Below are 19,362 nucleotides of genomic sequence, written 5' to 3' on the forward strand. Positions count from 1 at the left end.
AAAAAAATACATCTTTTGTGACTAAAACAAACTAAAAGAAAATTGTAAATTTATGGAAATCATGAGTACTTCATTTAAAAGCATACAAGAAGCACCTAAAAAAATGCAATCCCAAGGTTCTTTCCTTTTCATAAAATCACCATTGTGCTTCTACTTTGATTTAAAAAGCATACACATCATGATTTTTGTTCAATAAGAAAAGCACAACCTACGTGCACCAACAAGTTTCAAGACTCATTTTATGTGGGACTGAAAGTTCTTAGCATATGTTTTCGTGATGGTGGATGAAATACAAACCATTACCAACATCAGCATATAAATGAAAAAATAAATAGAAAATTGCTTTTCTAACATTAAGAACTTCATATTGACATATGGAAGTTACGAATTACCCCGGAACTTCAGTGCAATTTCAGTTGTGATTTTACACGTTTTGATCGAAAAATCAAAATAAATCGAAATTTATTCAGAATTCTACAAAATTTTACAGACACCTCTATAAAAATACATATAGATGATGTGAAAAGTTTTGTAACATTCCAAATAAGTCTCGAAACTTTACAGACACTTATTCGGAATGTTACGAAACTTTGCACATCATCTATATGTACTTTTATAGAGGTGTCTATAAAGTTTCTTAGCATTTCGACTAAGTCTCGATTTATTTATTTTTTTCGACCGAACCATGCAAAATCACTGTTTTTTTCCAACTGCGAGTCCGAAAAAGTGTCCTAGAGGTTGAACTTTTTCAAAATTTTTTGCAATCATGTTTGGAACAAAAAAAGAACATCTCCCACAAAAAATTTGAATTTTTCGACAAGGGATGGATTAAATATGAATTTTTAACGCGCCTAAAACTTAAGACACGAAAACATCAACGTAAAAATTGAATTTTGAGCTGTTTTTTAGCATACATCTCTATAAAAATACATATATAGGATTTGCAAATTTTCATACTATTTTGACTAATCCTCAATTTATTTTGAATTTTTTACTGAAACGCATAAAATCGCATTATTTTTCAATCAGGCGTCCGAAAAAGTTATATAGATGTTGAATTTTTTTATTATTTTTTGCCCGCATATTAAGAACATAAAAAAACATTTCCCCCAAAAATTAGAATTTTTCGACATCGGATGGATTAAATATAATTTTTTAATGCGCCAATAACTCAAGAAACCAAAACATCAAAACGTCTACTTAGAAATTGAATTTTGATCCAGGGACCTGTGGGTTATGGGCCCACCACGCTTCCGCTGCGCCACTCTGATGTTGTTGATTGAATTATGCAATTTTGACTAATGATATGCTTTACATCTTTCCTTAATAACCTAACTCATTCATGAATCAATCTGGCAATCTTACTGTGTTTCCTGTATTTGAAATCTTTTACAGAACTGTATAAGACCTTCATGGCTTTGATCTTGTTCATGTTAATCAAACCATGAGTTCAATCCAATGGTGACGTCATTCAATAGTACAACAATATCTTTGGATTATTAGATTGATCATATTAATGTCGATATCACGACAAACAAGATCAATTTTCATTCTAAAATTTCTATTTGTATTTGTTTTCGATTAGTTATTACATCAAAACTAAATTTTTGCACTTGATAATGGTTAGCGTTTTTGCAATGGCTTACCTATATGTTTAATTGTGTTCAATTGTATAAATTAGTCTTCAAATTTGAATTGTGTCTAACTCAACCGGTTCTAAGTACTTGTTCGGGTCATACCTCATTAAATATGGAACTCTTAACCGTTAGCAGTTATAGGACGGACTTCATGCCGCATCTTACTTCATATCATCCTCTCCAACAACATTTGGAGATGGTTTTAGTTGTGTTATGCTTGACTCATGAGAAAATAATGTGTTATAGCTTATAATTATAGTTATGAATATGTATGTATTGAACTTGGTTAACACCGTCTCTACTCTCTAGTACCATGCTTGTTGAAAATGGAAAGTTTCTTCTTTCAGCAAAACGGAGTAGAAGAACGTGAAGTGCACCGACTACATTGTATCAATGGATGCAGATAACAACATATCAAGGTCCAGCAACACTTACAGTGGTAAACTAAGGAATTAATTTTTAGTTTTTTTTAGTTTCTATAAGCTTTCATTTTTTGTGATCAATCATGGTTTTGACTACTTTCTGTTTTCTAGGCACCAAATTTATAATTTACGACACACAATCTCCGTATAAAAATGATCACCTGTCTCCTCCAGGCGGAAGCCGTAGGTTTAATTCAACAAAGATTTCTCCCAAAGTCCCTCCTAGTAGCCACTAGCTACAATATTGCTCAGATCACCTACGAGTTGAATGTCCTTGGTACTATGGGTCCGCGTAGGACGAGCTACACGATACTCTCGATCGTGCCATTATCCCTGGGCAGCCAGAGCCCCTTACGGGCAACCTCATCTGAGTTTGGTAGCTCTAGCTAGGTTCTTGAACATAGATGTGACCGGCAATGAAGACAAACGAAAGGATAGACCGATAATTCGAAAGAACTGGCATGTGCTACTTGCATCTCAGGGGCTTTTGTCATTTGCTTGACTAGTTTGACACAAAATGATGTAGTCGGAAGCGTAGGCTAGTAAGCGCTAAATCTAGATTGAAAGTTTGCAAGCGATAATCTTGTGAAAATAAGGTTCTGGAATCTACCAGAAATTGAGAAAAAACTCTATAAAATTTATTGAATGAATAAAAGTTGCCTCGTAGGCTACAACGGTTAAGCTTAAATATGGAAATAACAAAACCTAATGAGCCGAAAATAACAAACTGAAACAAAAACAGAAAATTATTAAAATTGGGCTAAAATAAAAATACTATAGAAATACTATGAAAACCCTCTTACATCAGTCTCCTCCACCTCTGAAGAACTTGACCCCAAATTCTCATTCTGATAGAGTTTCCTTTGCATGTTGACTCCTCCAATGAACAAGAGACAACCCTCTTGGATCCCATTAAGTGAAATGAGAGGACATTGTTTTTTGTTTCTAAGCTCTGTATTCAACCTGGATTAGTTTGTTGAATTATAGATAGTGTTCAATCAATTGTGTTTTGGAGCTGTCTCTATATATCTGATGGAAGCATTGAAGTGACATGTTTTTTTGACTGTTGAGCCCTTTTTTCAACCATTTTTCAGTAGTAGCTATGCGAAACTTGATACCAAGACTTTAAATTGTACTAGTGAAAGTATTATCTGCATTGCTCACTGAAGAACTTACATATTTGCAGTATCTAGTTGTGATGCATCATGACTTTTTTTTCTTTGCATATTGCTTAACTGCGTCAAGGGAAGAGTTGAGTTTACTTAAGCACCACATAAAATCCCAAGCTAAATAACTCACCCATAGAATGCATCAGGTAGAGGAACTTGAAGAGAAAGAAAGAGTGGAAAATAAAATGTAAGCTTGATCATGTTCGATTTAAGTTTAGTTTGATCCCTTCATTGTGAAAGTTTTGTCGACTTTTTTATTTTGTAGAATGTTGGTTTTGTTGTTTAGTTCTATGGTGGTTTTATTGTGTGCACTACCAAAAAAAGCCTTTAAGGCTTTGTTTGCGAGTTGGAGGTGAAGGGAGGGGAAGGTTTGGAAAAAAAGGAATGAGCAAGTAGAATAAATAGAGGAAAATGGGAAGGAGGGCTTTGGGGGTTAACTTTTCTTCGTACTACAAAACCCTTCTTATTTGGGGGAACTAAAAAGTTGTATTGGAGGAGGGTTTTGGAGATTTTGGAGGGTTAATAAGAATTCTTCAAATTTAATCTATGTTGTTATAATATTTTTAAAATTAAAAATAAAATAATCATATGCATTAATTTATCATTCTCTAAAAACCTACTCTTTTAGAAAATTTGAAAAATTTCTCCATTTTTCCTCATATTTTGCACCCCTCAAAGTCTTTCATTTCCTTCCCCTTCAAACTCCCAAACAAAGCCTAAGAGATGTAACACAACATAGTTTTCTTAATTTTGTAGTACGGATGAAATGGACCAATATAAATATATGCAAAATTTTTTATTTTTTTAAAAGTTATGTTACCAAGGGCTTAGCCGTGGGTAAAATTACTCCATAAACACATATAACTTATCCAAGGCTTGGCCGTGCGTAACTTTATTGACGGTTTAGCCATGGATAATATAGGACCAATAATTTATTGTTAAAACAATGATTATCCACAAATTATCCATTGCATAATCGAGGGTAATTACAATGAGCTTTTTTGGCCGTGGGCAACGTTACCGACGAGACTTTTACCCACGGCCTTGAGGCCTTTGGTAAGTCGCGGGTAATTTTGATTACACACAACATTTTGCATTTACAGACGGCTTTCAGCCTTAAGTAATGATATAATTTCTTGTCGTGGTTGTTGGGGCAAACTGGGTAAATACTTATTGTGTTTGTTTCTCTTTATATTTATAATCTCTTCAACGATCTTTTGAATCGCTTCGTATTGTGACATGCAAGTTTAAACTTAGAACAGTTAACCAACAACACCAAATCATCACATACCAAAAGAAAAAGAGAGTTTTCTTTCTTTTGATTAATTAAAATAGTTTGTCAAACATTTTACTAATTAATTAAACTAAAATAACCGCGTTGCGCGGATGAGATTGTTTTATTTTACAAGCTAAATTAATTTTCCTCTTGGTTCCTCTAGGTTTGATTTAAAAAAAATAAAAAATTAAGCATAATAAGTTATTTGATCCCTTAATTAATTTTTAGTTTTTATGTTGATCCCATAATTAATAAAATTCATGTTTTAGTCATTTATGTTTGTCCCCATTATTCAAATAAATCTTTGGCCGTTAACTGGTCCACCATAGATCCTATTAATTATTCAAACATTGTAGATTTATTCATTAAATGATATGTATGTGGTCTATCATAAATGACATTTGTTTCATTAATTGAATGGGGGTAATGCTAGCAATACTCTTTTGAACACCCTCTCTAATATTCATTCCCTTATTGGTTTAAATCATTGTGGATCTACACTTTGAAAATTGAACCAACACAAAGTAGTGAGACATACATTGATTCCACCTAATAAAAAAGTATTGAAAAGTGAGTGTTGTTAGCATTCCTCGTTAAATGAATTTAAAATGCAGATTTTTGTTTATAATAATGATCGAATAATGTATATTATAATAGATTTTTGTAACCGATGAAACCATTATTTATATTGAATGCCATTTTTTCAATGCGCTCAAGGTAATTGGGAATGACGATCAACTCAAAATTTAAGTGAGGTAGCAAAAATAAAATGATGTGGCATGCGAAATGATAATTAGTGATATTTTATGAGTCAAAGTTTTAAAATTTGTACAAGTAAGAGCATCAATATATACAATAAAAAAAATTAGGAAGATTGCTTACTTATAACGCGGATTCGAGCTAGAGATATTCCCCACTTGTGTGAGAGTTTCTCTCCATCTTTAAACCATATTTAAGCCATGTTTGGACAGGGCGTCACCGTAGCCACCACTTTGCTTTTGTACCTCAGAAGGATCAACATCATAGAAAACAGGAAGAACGTGTTTTCCATGTTTTTTACTGCAATGAAGGATGTATTCCAATTCTCGCAAACACCAAGTTGAGGAAGCATAGTTCTTAGAGAATACAACAATGTAAACCTGAGAGGCTTCAATTGCTCTAAAGAGTCCGGGTGCTATGAATTCGCCTTTTTTAAGTTTAGTGTCATCTCTGAATGCATTAATGCCTCGTCTTTGTAGGGCAGCACAAAAATGATCGGTGAAATTGAAGCGTGTGTCTGGGCCTCTAAAGCTCACAAACACGTCATAATTAATCTCAACCAAATCTTTTGTACGACTTGGAAACTTGCAACCCAAAATATTTATATGTTCAATTATGTTTTCAAGCTCCGCATGATGTGGCCTGCATATTTATAACAATTAACCATCAACACGAAATCATCACATACCAAAACCAAAGAAAAAAAATATAACCAAATAACGAAGTTTCTTCCTTTTGATTAATTAAAATAGTTTGTCGAGGGCTTTGTAATTAATTAAATTTATGAGTCAAAGCTTTAAAATTTGCACAAGTAATTGCATCAATAAATACAATAACAATAAGGAAGATTGCTTACTTATCACGTAGATCCCAGCCAGAGATATTACCCACTAGCTGTAGAGTTTCTCTCCTTCTTTGCACCATATTTGAGTGATCTTGGAATCTCTTTCCATGATAGTTAAAGGATTCACCATAACCACCACTTTGCTTTCGCACCTCAGAAAGATCAACATCATAAAAAACAGGCAGAACGCGTTTTCCATACAATACACTGCAGTTAAGGATGTATGCTAATTCTCGCAAACACCAAGTTGAAGAAGCATAGTTTTTAGAGAATACAACAATGAAAACCTGAGAGCCTTCAATTGCTTGAATGAGGTCGGATGCTATGGAATTACCTTTTTGAAGATTAGTGTCATCTCTGAATGTAAAAATTCTTTTTCTTTGAAGGGCACCAAAAAGATGATCAGTGAAATTGAAACGTGTGTCTGTGCCTCTGAAGCTCACAAACACGGTATGATCATTCTTTTTCCTTGGAGATGTCATGATGAACTTTCCTGAAAATATGCAAAATAGAAAAGAAGGAAGAAAGGAAAAGAAAAGGAGTGGAAAGACAAGTTGTAACTAGTACAATATGAAATGTGGAATTAAATAAAGGAAGAAGGACGAGTAATGATGAACTTTCCTGTAACCTACCGCTTCAAATTCAACGGTCCTTCTTCACAATTTCTTAGCAATAGCAACTTTGTTGTTGTTGAATATTAGGGATTTAGTAAAAGCAAATTCTACGGTACATCCAACATATTTGAGTGTATCGGTACATCAATTTTTTAATTTGTTTTAGGTAAATGAGTTGTTTTTTTGAAGAAAAATATTATTTTTTATCATTTATAATTATAATGATTAAATCTTATTCATCAAAAGTGTAAACGAAATTAATTTTTTTAATTTTTATCGCTCATAATAGAGAACTTTGATTATTTTATACGATAATATGTAAAAAAAATTACTATGATTCTTATAAACAATGAATGATGCGTTTTTTTTCAGAATACATCATTCAATGAATGAATCTAAACTATTGATTTTTGCTTATAATAGGGTTTTTTCTACATTACCCTCTCTTATTTAGGGGGGTATTTATCCCTTCAATATATCAATCAACCAAAATGTAATATACAAATGTAACATTAAATGTCAAATAAATGAGTCAATTTTTTCTATAAAAAAAAAATCAATTTTTTTTTTGACACTAAAAACAATAGATTTATTGATGATCAGAAAAACCCATATCTCTTTGTATAGGTAGCTATACAACTTGGGAAAAAACGGGTTCATTCCTTGTTGGGATCTGACTCGGCCCATCTAGCTATATGGTGAGTTTTTCTATTACCAGATCTCCTAATCCAGCAAACACGCACCCTGTTCAGCTTCCCCATTTCTGCATGGCTCTCCTTCAACATTTTTCCCCAATAGCTTCTGTTGAAATTGCCTCCATTTATAGCTGTTACCGCCAATAATAATCTCTTTTATAAAAACATTATAATAATCTCTTTTATAAAAAATTAGAATTTTTTAACATGTAATGAATTAAATATAACTTTTTTAAAACGCCAAAAATTCAAGATAAAACTAACGAAAATTTGGACCTAAAAATAAAATTTTGAGCTAATTTATTGTGGCGGAACCTTTTATAATGTTTTAAATAAGTAGGTAAAAAATTATTAAAAAATTTAAAATTTTAAGCATAATTAAACAAATTTTAATTTAACAGGGACTAAAATCTCTAACGGAGAATTTTGTAGGGACTAAAAAGTGTGATTTATTTTTATAGGGACTAAAAACAAAACTGCAGATATTTATAGGGATCAAAAACTTAATTAACCCGAAAAACATTTATAACAACTAAAATGTAAGTTAATAGCATTATAATTACTTACTTGTGGTTTTGTTGAATACATTTGGTTGGATTTGGTTGGGTTTTTTTAGAGAGATTTGTGAGAGATTTGGAAGAAAAAAAAAATTGGAAGATGAGATGAATAATGGATGAGAGAGCTTTTTCCAGATTTGTAGCAGAAGATCCTCGGCAGTTAACTACTGAGGTTTTCCTCGACAGCTAACTGCAGCCGGTTATTGAATTCATCGGCAGTTAACTGCCGATGGGGCAAAAGCGTATTTTACTTGTGTGCCTCAGCCTTATGTTATGTTACCGAGGGCTTAGCCATGGGTAAAATTACTCCATAAACACATATAACTTACCCAAGGGCTTGGCAGTGCGTAACATTATTGACGGTTTAGCCATGGGTAATATAGGACCAATAATTTATTGTTAAAACAATGATTACCCACAAATTATCCATTGCATAATCGAGGGTAATTACAGTGGCTTTTTTTGGCCGTGGGTAACGTTACCGACGAGACTTTTATTTTCATTACGCGCAACTTTTTGCATTTACAGACGGCTTTCGGCCTTAAGTAATGATAGAATTTCTTGTCGTGGTTGTTGGGGCAAACCGGGTAAATACTTCTTGTGTTTGTTTCTTTTTATATTTATAATTTCTTCAACGATCTTTTGAATCGCTTCGTATTCTGACCTGCAAATTTAAATTTAGAACAGTTAACCAACAACACCAAATCATCACATACCTAAAGAAAAAGAGAGTTTTCTTTCTTTCGATTAATTAAAATAGTTTGTGAAACATTTTAGTAATTAACTAAACTAGAATAACCGCGTTGCGCGGATGAGATTGTTTTATTTTACAAGCTAAATTATATTTCCTCATTGTATTTTTGGTTTCTCTAGGCTTGATTTAAAATAAAATAAAAACTAAGCTTAATAAGTTATTTGATCCCTTAATTAATTTTTAGATTTTATGTTGGTCTCATAATTAATAAAATTCATGTTTTAGTCCTTTATGTTTGTCCCCATTATTCAAATAAATCTTTGGCCGTTAACTGGTCCACCATAGATCCTATTAATTATTCAAATATTATAGATTTATTCATTAAATGATATGTATGTGGTCTATAATAAATAACATTTTTTCATTAATTGAATGGGAGTAATGCTAGCAATATTGTCTTTTGAATACCCTTTCTAATATCCATTCTCTTATTGGTTTAAATCATTATGGATCTACACTTTGAAAATTGAACTAACATAAAGTAGTAAGACATACATTGATTCCACCCAATAAAAAAGTGTTGAAAAGTTACTGTTGTTAGCATTCTTCATTAAATGAATCTAAAATGAAGATTTTTGTTTATAATAATGACTGAATAATGTATATTATAATAGATTTTTGTAACCGATGAAACCATTATTTATATTGAATGCCATTTTTTCAATGCGCTCAAGGCTTAATAGGGAATGACGATCAACTCAAAATTTAAGTGAGGTAGCAAAAATAAAGTGATGTGGCCTGCGAAATGATAATTAGTGATATTTTATGACCCAAAGTTTTAAAATTTGTACAAGTTCATCAATATATACAATAAAAAAAATTAGGAAGATTGCTTACTTATAACGTGGATTCGAGCTAGAGATATTCCCCACTTGTGTGAGAGTTTCTCTCCATCTATGCACCATATTTAAGCCATGTTTGAATCCATGTTTGGACAGGGCTTCACCGTAGCCACCACTTTGCTTTTGTACCTCAGAAGGATCAACATCATAAAAAATAGGAAGAATGTGTTTTCCATATTTTTTACTGCAATGAAGGATGTATTCCAATTCTCGCAAACACCAAGTTGAAGAAGCATAGTTCTTAGAGAATACAACAATGTAAAGCTGAGAGGCTTCAATTGCTCTAAAGAGTCCGGGTGCTATGAATTCACCTTTTTTAAGTTTAGTGTCATCTCTGAATGCATTAATGCCTCGTCTTTGTAGGGCAGCAAAAAGATGATCGGTGAAATTGAAGCGTGTGTCTGGGCCTCTAAAGCTCACAAACACGTCATAATTAATCTCAACCAAATCTTTTGTACGACTTGAAAACTTGCAACCCAGAATATTTATATGTTCAATGATGTTTTCAAGCTCCGCATGTTGTGGCCTGCAAGTTTAAAACAATTAACCAACAACACAAAATCATCACATACCAAAACCAAAGAAAAATAATATAACCAAATAACGAAGTTTCTTCCTTTTGATTAATTAAAATAGTTTGTCGAGGGCTTTGTAATTAATTAATTAAATTTTATGAGTCAAAGCTTTAAAATTTGCACAAGACGATCAATAAATACAATACCAATACGGAAGATTGCTTACTTATGACATAGATCCCAGCCGGAGATATTACCCACTAGCTGTAGAGCTTCTCTCCATCTTTGCACCTGCGGAGCTATCTCTTCAAGTTTGGCAAGGGATTCGCCATAACCACCACTTTGCTTTCGCACCTCAGAAGGATCAACATCATAAAAAATAGGCAGAATGCATTTTCCATACAATACACTGCAGTGAAGGATGTACGCTAATTCTACCAAGCAAAAACATGAATCAGCAAAGTTCTTAGAGAATACAACAATGAAAACCTGAGAGTCTTCAATTGCGTGAAAGGTTTTGCGTATAAGGAGATCACCTGGATGATAATCATCCATGAATGTCAAAATTCCTTTTCTTTGAAGGGCACCATAAAGATGACAAGTGAAAGTGCAGAGTGTGTCTGCGTTTCTGAAGTTCACAAACACGCCATACTTCTTTCTCCTTGGAGATGTCACCAAAGCGGAAGAGCTGCCACTACAACATTTTGACTCTAAGACAACGCCTAATTTTTAAAAAGTAATAAAAGCGTTCTTATAGAGTGTCATATACAACAATTTTCATATTTTGTTGCGGTAGTGTATGAAGTTTTTCCAAATTTTATGCATTGATCCAATACCGTTCTCGTACAAGAAACTAGAACAGTTTTTTGTTAGTTCATTTCGAAAACGACAAAAAGTGTCCTGGTATTATTTTTAATTATTTTAATTAAAAATTATAAAACAAAAATTTAAAGCCCGTAAATTTTTTAGATCACGCTAAATTGGAATTTGACAAAATCAAAGTTCCCCCACACAAATTTTCCAAACAAAAATTCTTAACCTCTCATCTCTCACTCTCAACGACCTAGATATTTTTTTAAACTCTCTCAAACAAAGCTCTCTCTCTCTCTCTCTCTCTCTCTCTCTCTCTCTCAATCGAACCTCTCGCTTTCTCTCACCCAGAAACACGCTGTTTCTCATGCTCTCTCTCAATCGAACTTCTCTCTCAATCGAACCTCTCTCTCTCACCCAAAACCCTCAATTTCAAACCCTCACAATCAACACCAATCGAATCTCAGACAACCTTAACCTCAACGAAATCTCAATCAAACCACAACCCTAATATCGTCTTCTTAAACCCTACCATTGTCCCTCTGAAATCTCTTGGAAATGGCTCTCTGAAAACTTGAGGTATGATGAAACTTTACTAACCCTCTTTTCAATCTATATTTGTTCTTAATTTTTGTCTAATTTTGAATAAAAGAGTGCCCTTTTGTTTAATTTATTAGATTCCATATATGGGTTTGTTTAATATACGTGTTTGGACATTGGTATTTGGATTTTTTTATTTTTGGTTGCCCAGGCTTTTGTGTTCAATATGATATGCCGAGTATCTTTTTTAAGAGGATGATATGATGAGTATCAGTAGCTCACGTATGATGATTATTATATGTGATGAATATTAGTAGCCTCCAATATTGTTTTTTTTTTTTTTTAAAGAAAAGTAGGCTCCAGTATTGTAGTCTCCACTTATGATGCCAAATTAAAAGTGTATAACGAAATCTATAGAAAAATAAATGGACAAACAGTTAAATAAATTAGTACTAGTAGCTTACAAATGACATAGAACCTATGAAGCATGGACACAAACACGGATACCGGACACGACACAAACACTGACGCTCCAACACCGATCATACTTTAAGAAAATGACAATTTAGTGTAATCATATGTGTTAGTGTCATGTCGGTATCGAACACTGACGCGTGTCCGACACCAGAACACATCTAATACGAGAGTGTTAGTGGTTAATAGCATAGACCTTATCCAGGAATTTGTTTTAATCATGATATTTGGATACACCCAGTGCGAACGAAATACATTTTTGGATCTGTTTGTACAAGACAATATCATGATCTCTATAATAAAGTAATGAATAATAATGTTCATTGTTATTTTCAAGATGAAGATCCAAACAAAAATGCAAATATGCTTAGGGTACAAAATGACAGGTTTCCTCTTGCCTAGGTTGCTTAGTCATGGCTAACCAATCAAATTCTGGATTGTTTTAAATCTAGCTATTTAGTTATTTAGCTATATGAGCCAATTTTGCTTGCTGGTCTAGTTTAATGTGTTCTCGTCAATACAATTTCTATGCGTTAGCTATGATTTAATTTCATTTCTAATTGAACTAGGAACAAAAACGGCAAATCTTGCATGTGCTCACTCTTTTTTTCTCTTATAAATAATGTGATATTAAAAATTCAAATAATTCTATATATTATTACGTTTAGTATTACCATCACTTTTTGTATGGATTAGAGTTGTCGTTTGTGAAAAAGCCTATTTCACAAGGGCAACAATCTCTGAAAAAATTGCCAGGAGTAAAATCCTCACAAACCCCTCACAAATGATCTTTTTGAAAAGTTTGCATTTGTCAGGGGCATCCCATGTCGAAATCCCAAGCAAACATACTCCTTATTACGCACGAATTCACCGTATTCTTCTTCTTTGCTGCAACTTTGCTCTATTTCGTGGTTTTTTTTTTCCAACAATACCCATTTCTCAAGTCTTTAATTTTTCTGGTATGTTCAAAGATTCTGTATTTGTTATTCGATTCATGGATTTTTAGGTTGTGGGTGTGTTTTAAATTTAATATTTTGTCCCCAAAATTAGTGGCTTGTGTAGATTAGATTAGATGATGATTTTGGTGTCTATGGAAAGTTTTTTTTTTTTTTTATAATGATATTGCTGTTATTTTTGTGGGAAAAAAATTGTAGGTTGCTCTTTGGCTGGGATAGAATCCATACTTGATTTTACTTGGATTGTTGTTCAAAGAGTTTGGGATGTGGTTGAAGAGAAAAATAGCGAGATCAAGAGTTTAGATGAGACTTTGAATAGGTTAGTTAAGGAAAAGGATCAAATTGGTTATTGGCTTAAGAGTGCTTAGTCAAAGAGGATGGCATCCGATCCGTCTTCTAAGAGAAGTGAGCTGTTTTTAGCTACATAAAATGGGTTGAGGGACATTGGGATAGATTTCAAATTTAGTAAGATTCTTGGAGATGGAAAGCCCATAGCTTCAAACAAATCTGGAAAAAAAAAGAGGATGTAATCTAATCTTTACTAAGCTTTTATTACTCTTATTGAGTTCTTTATGTGTCAATTGTGCAGGCCGGTGCTCGAGAGGATGTTGTTAAAGCATCTCAGTTTGAGATCATTGTGCTGTAGGACACCGTGAATAAATTAAGGTACTGGACATTAGAATAAAATGAAAAATTGTATGTTTTCTTCTCTAACTTTGGTGTTTGATAACTAAAAGTATTCTCAGCATTGCTCATTGAATAACTTACGTATTTGCGGTTGGAGGGTGTAACTGAATGAATTTGTAAGTTGCAGCTGATTGCATTATTCTCTTCTCAATTTTTAAATTTTTTATCTTCCAATTGTTTTCATGTGTTCATAGAGTCCAATTCATTTATATTTAAATGTACACAGTTCTAAGACTTTGGACAATGGCTGGAGGTGTTGCTGATTGCCAATTTTGGCATAGGAATCTTGACTTGAGGTGTTTTGAGTTCATCACATTTTGTGTTTTGAGTTATGAAATACTCCATGTTCATAAGCTCTTTTAATAATGAATAAGTTTGTTTTATGGTTTTTTCAGTGTAAACTCACATAAAAGTAACAACTTTGTTGCCTTTTTGGTTGGGAATCATTTTCATTCAAAATTTGAATTTCATAATGCAGTGACCTTCATGATTTTTGTGCAGACTTTACCCGTCTTTCTTCTGCAACAACTACCAGAGTGAATACATCAACAAGGTAACTAATCTTCAAGTTCACATATCAGTTATTTTTTTATTTTTTTTAGCATCATCTGAATTTCTGCAATTGGGGTTATTATTCTTATAGCAGAGTCTTTAGTGGATTGCCTAAAGTTACCAATTTCAACAATAAAATATGTGTGATCCCATGTTGTTCTGCACTCTTATACATTGCTCACTTATATTGACTTATGTATAAAACTTGAAGAACTCGTAATAGTGAAAGATTGATATTTATGCTCACTTATACATGATTGACAATGATAAGTTCAATTATCACATTCATGAAAGTTAAATTAAAATGGTGTTAAATTGAGTTAAATTGAACACATTATGTCTTATTTCAAAATGGAGCGCAGTGCGCAACCCGTGTGTTCGCGTATGGGTGCCCTACTAGTATACTCTGTTGTTGTGTTTCTTTGTGAGGGAGTGACTTCGAAATTACTTCAATTGGTCCATGAAGACACAATTATTTGCACATGTTATTTATTAAACATATTTCTTTTATTTTGTAGATGAATGAATAATGATGATATGGATGAAGAATTTCAAGATTTGGAAATACAAGAGATGAAAGAGATGTTGATGAGTTTAATTTAGGGGTGTTAAAGTTTTTTTTTTTTTTGCTTATATATGTAATTTGATTTTCATTTTAGATCGTATATAAATAAATTAACATATATGTAGCGGTGTCGGTGTCCTATATATCTCCATTGGTTTCCTATATTGTTGTATTTGTGTCATCTCACCGATATTGCCTTAATTATTTTGTTACATTTGTGTTTTCTCACTGATTTTTTTTATTATTGGCAGGTTAATCATCAATTTTGTAGCCTTCAATGAGGCCCGGCAAGTTGATACAATCTAAAGCAAAAAATAAATAAGGTTTTCATCTCTTTCTCTTTGTTTTGATGATCTGTTTAAGATTCTTATGATATAGAAAAGTAATAATCTTATGTGCTCAAATATATGATTTTACTTTACCTCTGTATGATTTTTTGCCTCTATTTGCTATTACCATGTTTGGAATTTGTATTGTCCAATGGAATTTTTGTACACATTATTTATTGAACATTTTTTTTAATTTTATTCTAGAAGAATATTGACGAAGAATTTCAAGATTTAGAAGAACAAGATGAAGAGATGTAAATTTGGTGCTTGTTTTTTTTTGTTTTCCTGATGGATATTGGTGGTCACTTTGAAGATGTTATATTGAATGTGATCAATGATAATTGTCATTATCTCTAAGCGTATTCATTAGAAATTCAAAAAAAATTATTATGTATGTAATTTTGAAGATGTTACTTTCATTGTGATCAATGATGATTGAGCTATTTCATTTTCTGAAAAAATTTAATTTAGTATCAGATTACAATTTTATATGAATAAAGTTTTTTTTATCTATGTTATTGTTCTTCCTCAAAAAAAAAAAAAATCTAGGTTATTGTTCTTTTCACGCTTTATTATCTTTTATAAATCATTTACAAGATAATTTTTTTTTTGATAAAAAAGTGTTTCGCAACGCTTTTTGACTGTTGGGGTAGTTATAAAGAGGCCATTAGATAAAAGTCTTCCAGAACGGTTCCCCCAATAACAACGGTGAGAGGCGTCGCGACATCCCCAGAAAACCGTTTGCAAATGGTACCTAATTGCTACACTTTTGTTCTTCACAACGCAAAAATACCGTTGCTGTTTTTATCTTTGAAAACCGTTTTCTTTTGAACCCTAAAACTACGGTTATTCTCACATTGTTGCCCTTTGTGAAGAAAACCGTTTTGGAAAGATAAGACAACGCCTCAGTTTGCCACAGACAGAAAAGCGTTCTGGTAGAAAATAGCAACAGTTTTTTCGCCTTTTGCTACGCTTTTATGAGGTTGTCGTAAGATGGAAATGTTGTAGTGTGCTACTCCTGGCCATCTGAATAAGCTAAATTGTTAATTAATGTGTAGAGTTGATTATTGCTACTAGAGTGAAAATATGCAAAATAAGAAACAAGGAAGAAAGGAAAAGAAAAGGAGTGGAAAGAGAAGTTGGAACTAATAGCGTATATGAGTCCGGGTGCTATGAATTCACCTTTTTTAAGTTTTGTATCATCTCTGAATTCATTTATGTCTCTTCTTTGTAGGGCAGCAAAAAGATGATCGGTGAAATTATTGCTGCTAGAGTGAAAATATGCAAAATAGGAAACAAGGAAGAAAGGAAAAGAAAAGGAGTGGAAAGAGAAGTTGTAACTAATAGCATATATGAAATGTGGAATTAAATAAAGGAAGAAGGGCGAGTGATGATGATGAACTTTCCTGTGGTTTACCTCTTCAAATTCAACGGTCCTTCTTCACAACTTCTTAGCAATATCACGTATGTTGTTAGAATAATAGGGATTTAGTAAATAATAGTTAAAAATATATAATGAGGTGGAAATTAAATAAAAATGTGTACAATTTGGTTGACATATCATGATCCATATCAACATTGATTAAATATCGACTAACTTCAAATTAACCGAAGAAGTTATTTCAAATAATATAATACTTTGAGTATTTGATTACAAGTTTTTTAGTTTAAGAGAATCTACCTAAAAAATTCTAAATTATTTATGTATCTTCAGATTAATTAAATAAAAAAATAAACTTTGAATTTTTTGACTGAAAATAATAAATAAAACTTTTTATTATTTGTTTATAAGTCTTATAATTTTTATATGATAGAAAAACCTTATATATATATATATATATATATATATATATATATATATCAACTAAACCAAATTGAAAGAACAAAAAACTTTCTCTCTCTAAAAGTACCCTCCTTAGAACTCTCTCTAACTTTCCTATCTCCACCGTCCATCGAACCCAAATACCTTAGGTACACGATGTAAATGGTGGTGGCTGGTGGTGCGAAGATGGAACAGCCATCCACACCACCTCTGGTTCCGGTTTCTCAGTGGTGATTTCGCCGGAAGGCTAGTTTTATGGCACACTCTGTTCTTTCTGGTGGTTGCGTTGACGGCTTGAGTCTCCTAGAGTGTAGCCTTCGCGACGGGGTTCTTCCTAGATCTGTAATCCCTTTTGCAACTGTGGTGGTTTTCAAGGCGGCTTGTGGTGGTTTTAAAGGCGGTCTTCATCCCTTTGTGCTATTTTATGCGGTCCCTTTTAAGTGGTGTTTCAGATCTGTTCTATATATGGGTGTTTCCGTGTTAAGTTTTGTGGGTTGCATTTTTGCCTCACCTTGCAATCGTGGTTGATTGATATGCTGGCGAGAGGTCGTGGTTCGATGTTTTGGTATGGTTTCCACCATCGTGTCGTCTTTCATCGGGATCTCCAAAGGGCTTGGGGTTGTCTTTGTTAGTTGTCGTCGTTGCTTTTCGAGCGCCTCCATGAAGCTTTGTGGTTGTTGCTTTTGTTGTTGCCGGATTATTGTTTTGGAGAGGTGGTGACTTGGTCACGCTTTTGGTGGTGTTAGGTGGTGTGAGGAGGTAAAGGTTTTGGTGGTAACCGTGGTGGTGTGGTGTGCTACGAGCTTGGTGGGGTGGCGGTTTAGGTTGTGTGGTGGTGGTGATGCGGTGTGACGAGGACGCCTTCTCCTTATCACCGATGATCGCCTTTTTACGATATGGGTTGTGTTTTCGCTTCAAACTGGCGTCGTTGCCCGTGTTTTGGTGATGGATTTCGTCTTCCTCTGGATCTAAATTTGTGTTGCTGTCTGTTTCTTGGTGAGGGTGTTTGGCGGCATAGTGATGTAGTGGTGGTGATGCAGTGATGGTGGTGAGGCATGGTGGTGGTGGTGATGAGTGGTGGTGGTGGGGGTGATGATGTGTGGTGGTGGTGGTTGGTGTTGCTTAGGTGAGGAGAGGGGTGATTGTTGTGGGTGATTTCTATTGGAGGTCGCCTTTGTTATTCGGGTCCATACTCGTTGTCCCTAGCTCTTGTTTAAGTTGTGGGTTGTTAAGGTGTTTTGGGTGTTTTGAGGGTGTGTGTCCTTCGAGTTGAGCTTTTTTTCCTTTTTGATTGATATTTGCTCCACCTCAAATCATGTCATTTGTCTTACTTATTGTGTGCTGGATTCTGATGGGTCGGTCCTTTTGCTTCGAGATCGGGAGTTGGAGTCTAACAACATTATCGTTTGGTTGGCTATGGTGTTTCTCTAGTGAACCAGGGGTAAGGGGTGTCCTTCTGTTTTGGTTCTAAAGTCTAGTGGGCCGATCAACTTTTGATTCGAGATCAGGAGTCAGTTCTTGGGTCCAAGTTTAGTTTTTGGCTTTTTTAGTGGACTGGAGGTTGCGCGGTGGTGGAAGCAGATTGATCTTTAGAAAAGGATTTCTTCAGATGTGACTCGGTGTTGGGGTTGAGGACTGGTTTCTCTTTTATAAGGGTGTTCTTTTGAGGTGAGTAGTGGCAATGAGTGTTATGAATGTCGTTTTTTCAGTGGTCGATAAGTATAGGAGTCAGCGTTTTAAGGTGTGATGTTTATTTTGGTGGATGTTGTCCTTTTGGGTGTTGATCGCAGATGTGTCTTTGTTGGTGTTCGTTTTCGGATGTTCCGTCTATATACGGCGCCTTTAGTTTGTACCTTCTAAAACATCGGTCTCTGTTCATCTTATGCAGAGATCTTATTTTTAATAAAATTTTGCTGAATCAAAAGAAAAACTAAACCAATTTGAAGGGCCCATATACCGCTAACATTATTTTTTATTTTTTTGCAACTAGGTCTTTTTGAATATTTAAACATATTATTGATCGAGTAATGGACAATCTGCAAATGTGTCTGAGTTGGAGAAAAATGTTAGTTTGCTGACAGAGCACGTATGATATTGTTTGGAGGTTACTGAATTTGATTGGTAAGAAACAAATGGAACATCGTGTAACCACCAAAAGAATGTTAGTAACACTCTCTTTTGAATATTTACTCTAATACTCATTCTTTTATTGGATGAAATTAATGTAGGACCTACATTTTGAAAATGAAACTCACATAAAGTGGTGGGATATACATTAATTTCACTAAATAAATAAATAAATGTTAGAGAGAGTGTTCAAAAGAGAGTGTTGCTAACATATTTTTCAGTATTTTTTTTTTTTTTGGTAGATAGACGAAATGGCAAAGCCATTATAAACTCACACACATAAGTGGAGGTACCGCGGTTCGAACCCCGGTCATGACATCCGGCCTAACAATTTCGGCATTTTACTAGTTGAGCTAGGACTTCTGAATTTTTCAGTACTTTAATATAGGAAATTAAATTCACAATATACTCCTTTT

General features: G+C 33.6%; 2 protein-coding genes and 1 long non-coding RNA gene across 20 annotated transcripts; 1 reads left to right on the top strand and 2 right to left on the bottom strand.

The window, feature by feature from the left end:
* Nucleotides 1–2,723: 2,723 nt before the first annotated feature.
* Nucleotides 2,724–10,639, bottom strand: LOC11418136 (disease resistance protein RUN1). The gene is made up of 3 exons (XM_039826923.1): nucleotides 10,311–10,639; nucleotides 9,565–10,095; nucleotides 2,724–3,294 (listed from the first exon to the last, which is right to left on the bottom strand). The coding sequence occupies exons 1-3, from the start codon at nucleotides 10,637–10,639 to the stop codon at nucleotides 3,291–3,293; spliced, it is 864 nt and encodes a 287-aa protein (XP_039682857.1). The 3' UTR covers nucleotides 2,724–3,290.
* Nucleotides 4,771–6,761, bottom strand: LOC11412544 (disease resistance protein RUN1). Its single transcript, XM_003619017.4, has 2 exons — nucleotides 6,120–6,761; nucleotides 4,771–5,905 (listed from the first exon to the last, which is right to left on the bottom strand). Exons 1-2 carry the CDS (start codon nucleotides 6,587–6,589, stop codon nucleotides 5,446–5,448), a joined length of 930 nt encoding a protein of 309 aa, XP_003619065.1. The 5' UTR covers nucleotides 6,590–6,761; the 3' UTR covers nucleotides 4,771–5,445.
* Nucleotides 10,640–11,080: 441 nt separating the features above from the next.
* On the top strand, nucleotides 11,081–16,583 carry LOC11417857 (uncharacterized). Of its 18 annotated transcripts, XR_003013197.1 has the most exons (8): nucleotides 11,085–11,473; nucleotides 13,063–13,183; nucleotides 13,454–13,530; nucleotides 13,611–13,667; nucleotides 13,778–13,847; nucleotides 14,053–14,104; nucleotides 14,622–14,991; nucleotides 15,202–15,458. It is a non-coding gene; the product is annotated as an uncharacterized lncRNA (long non-coding RNA). The 18 variants fall into 18 exon arrangements; XR_003013196.1 differs by having other exon boundaries at nucleotides 11,082–11,473; nucleotides 13,063–13,530; nucleotides 13,602–13,667; XR_003013189.1 differs by having other exon boundaries at nucleotides 11,083–11,473; nucleotides 13,063–13,530.
* The last annotated feature ends 2,779 nt before the right edge of the window (nucleotides 16,584–19,362 follow it).

This window comes from Medicago truncatula, chromosome 6 (assembly GCF_003473485.1).
Source record: "Medicago truncatula cultivar Jemalong A17 chromosome 6, MtrunA17r5.0-ANR, whole genome shotgun sequence".
NCBI lineage: Eukaryota > Viridiplantae > Streptophyta > Magnoliopsida > Fabales > Fabaceae > Medicago > Medicago truncatula.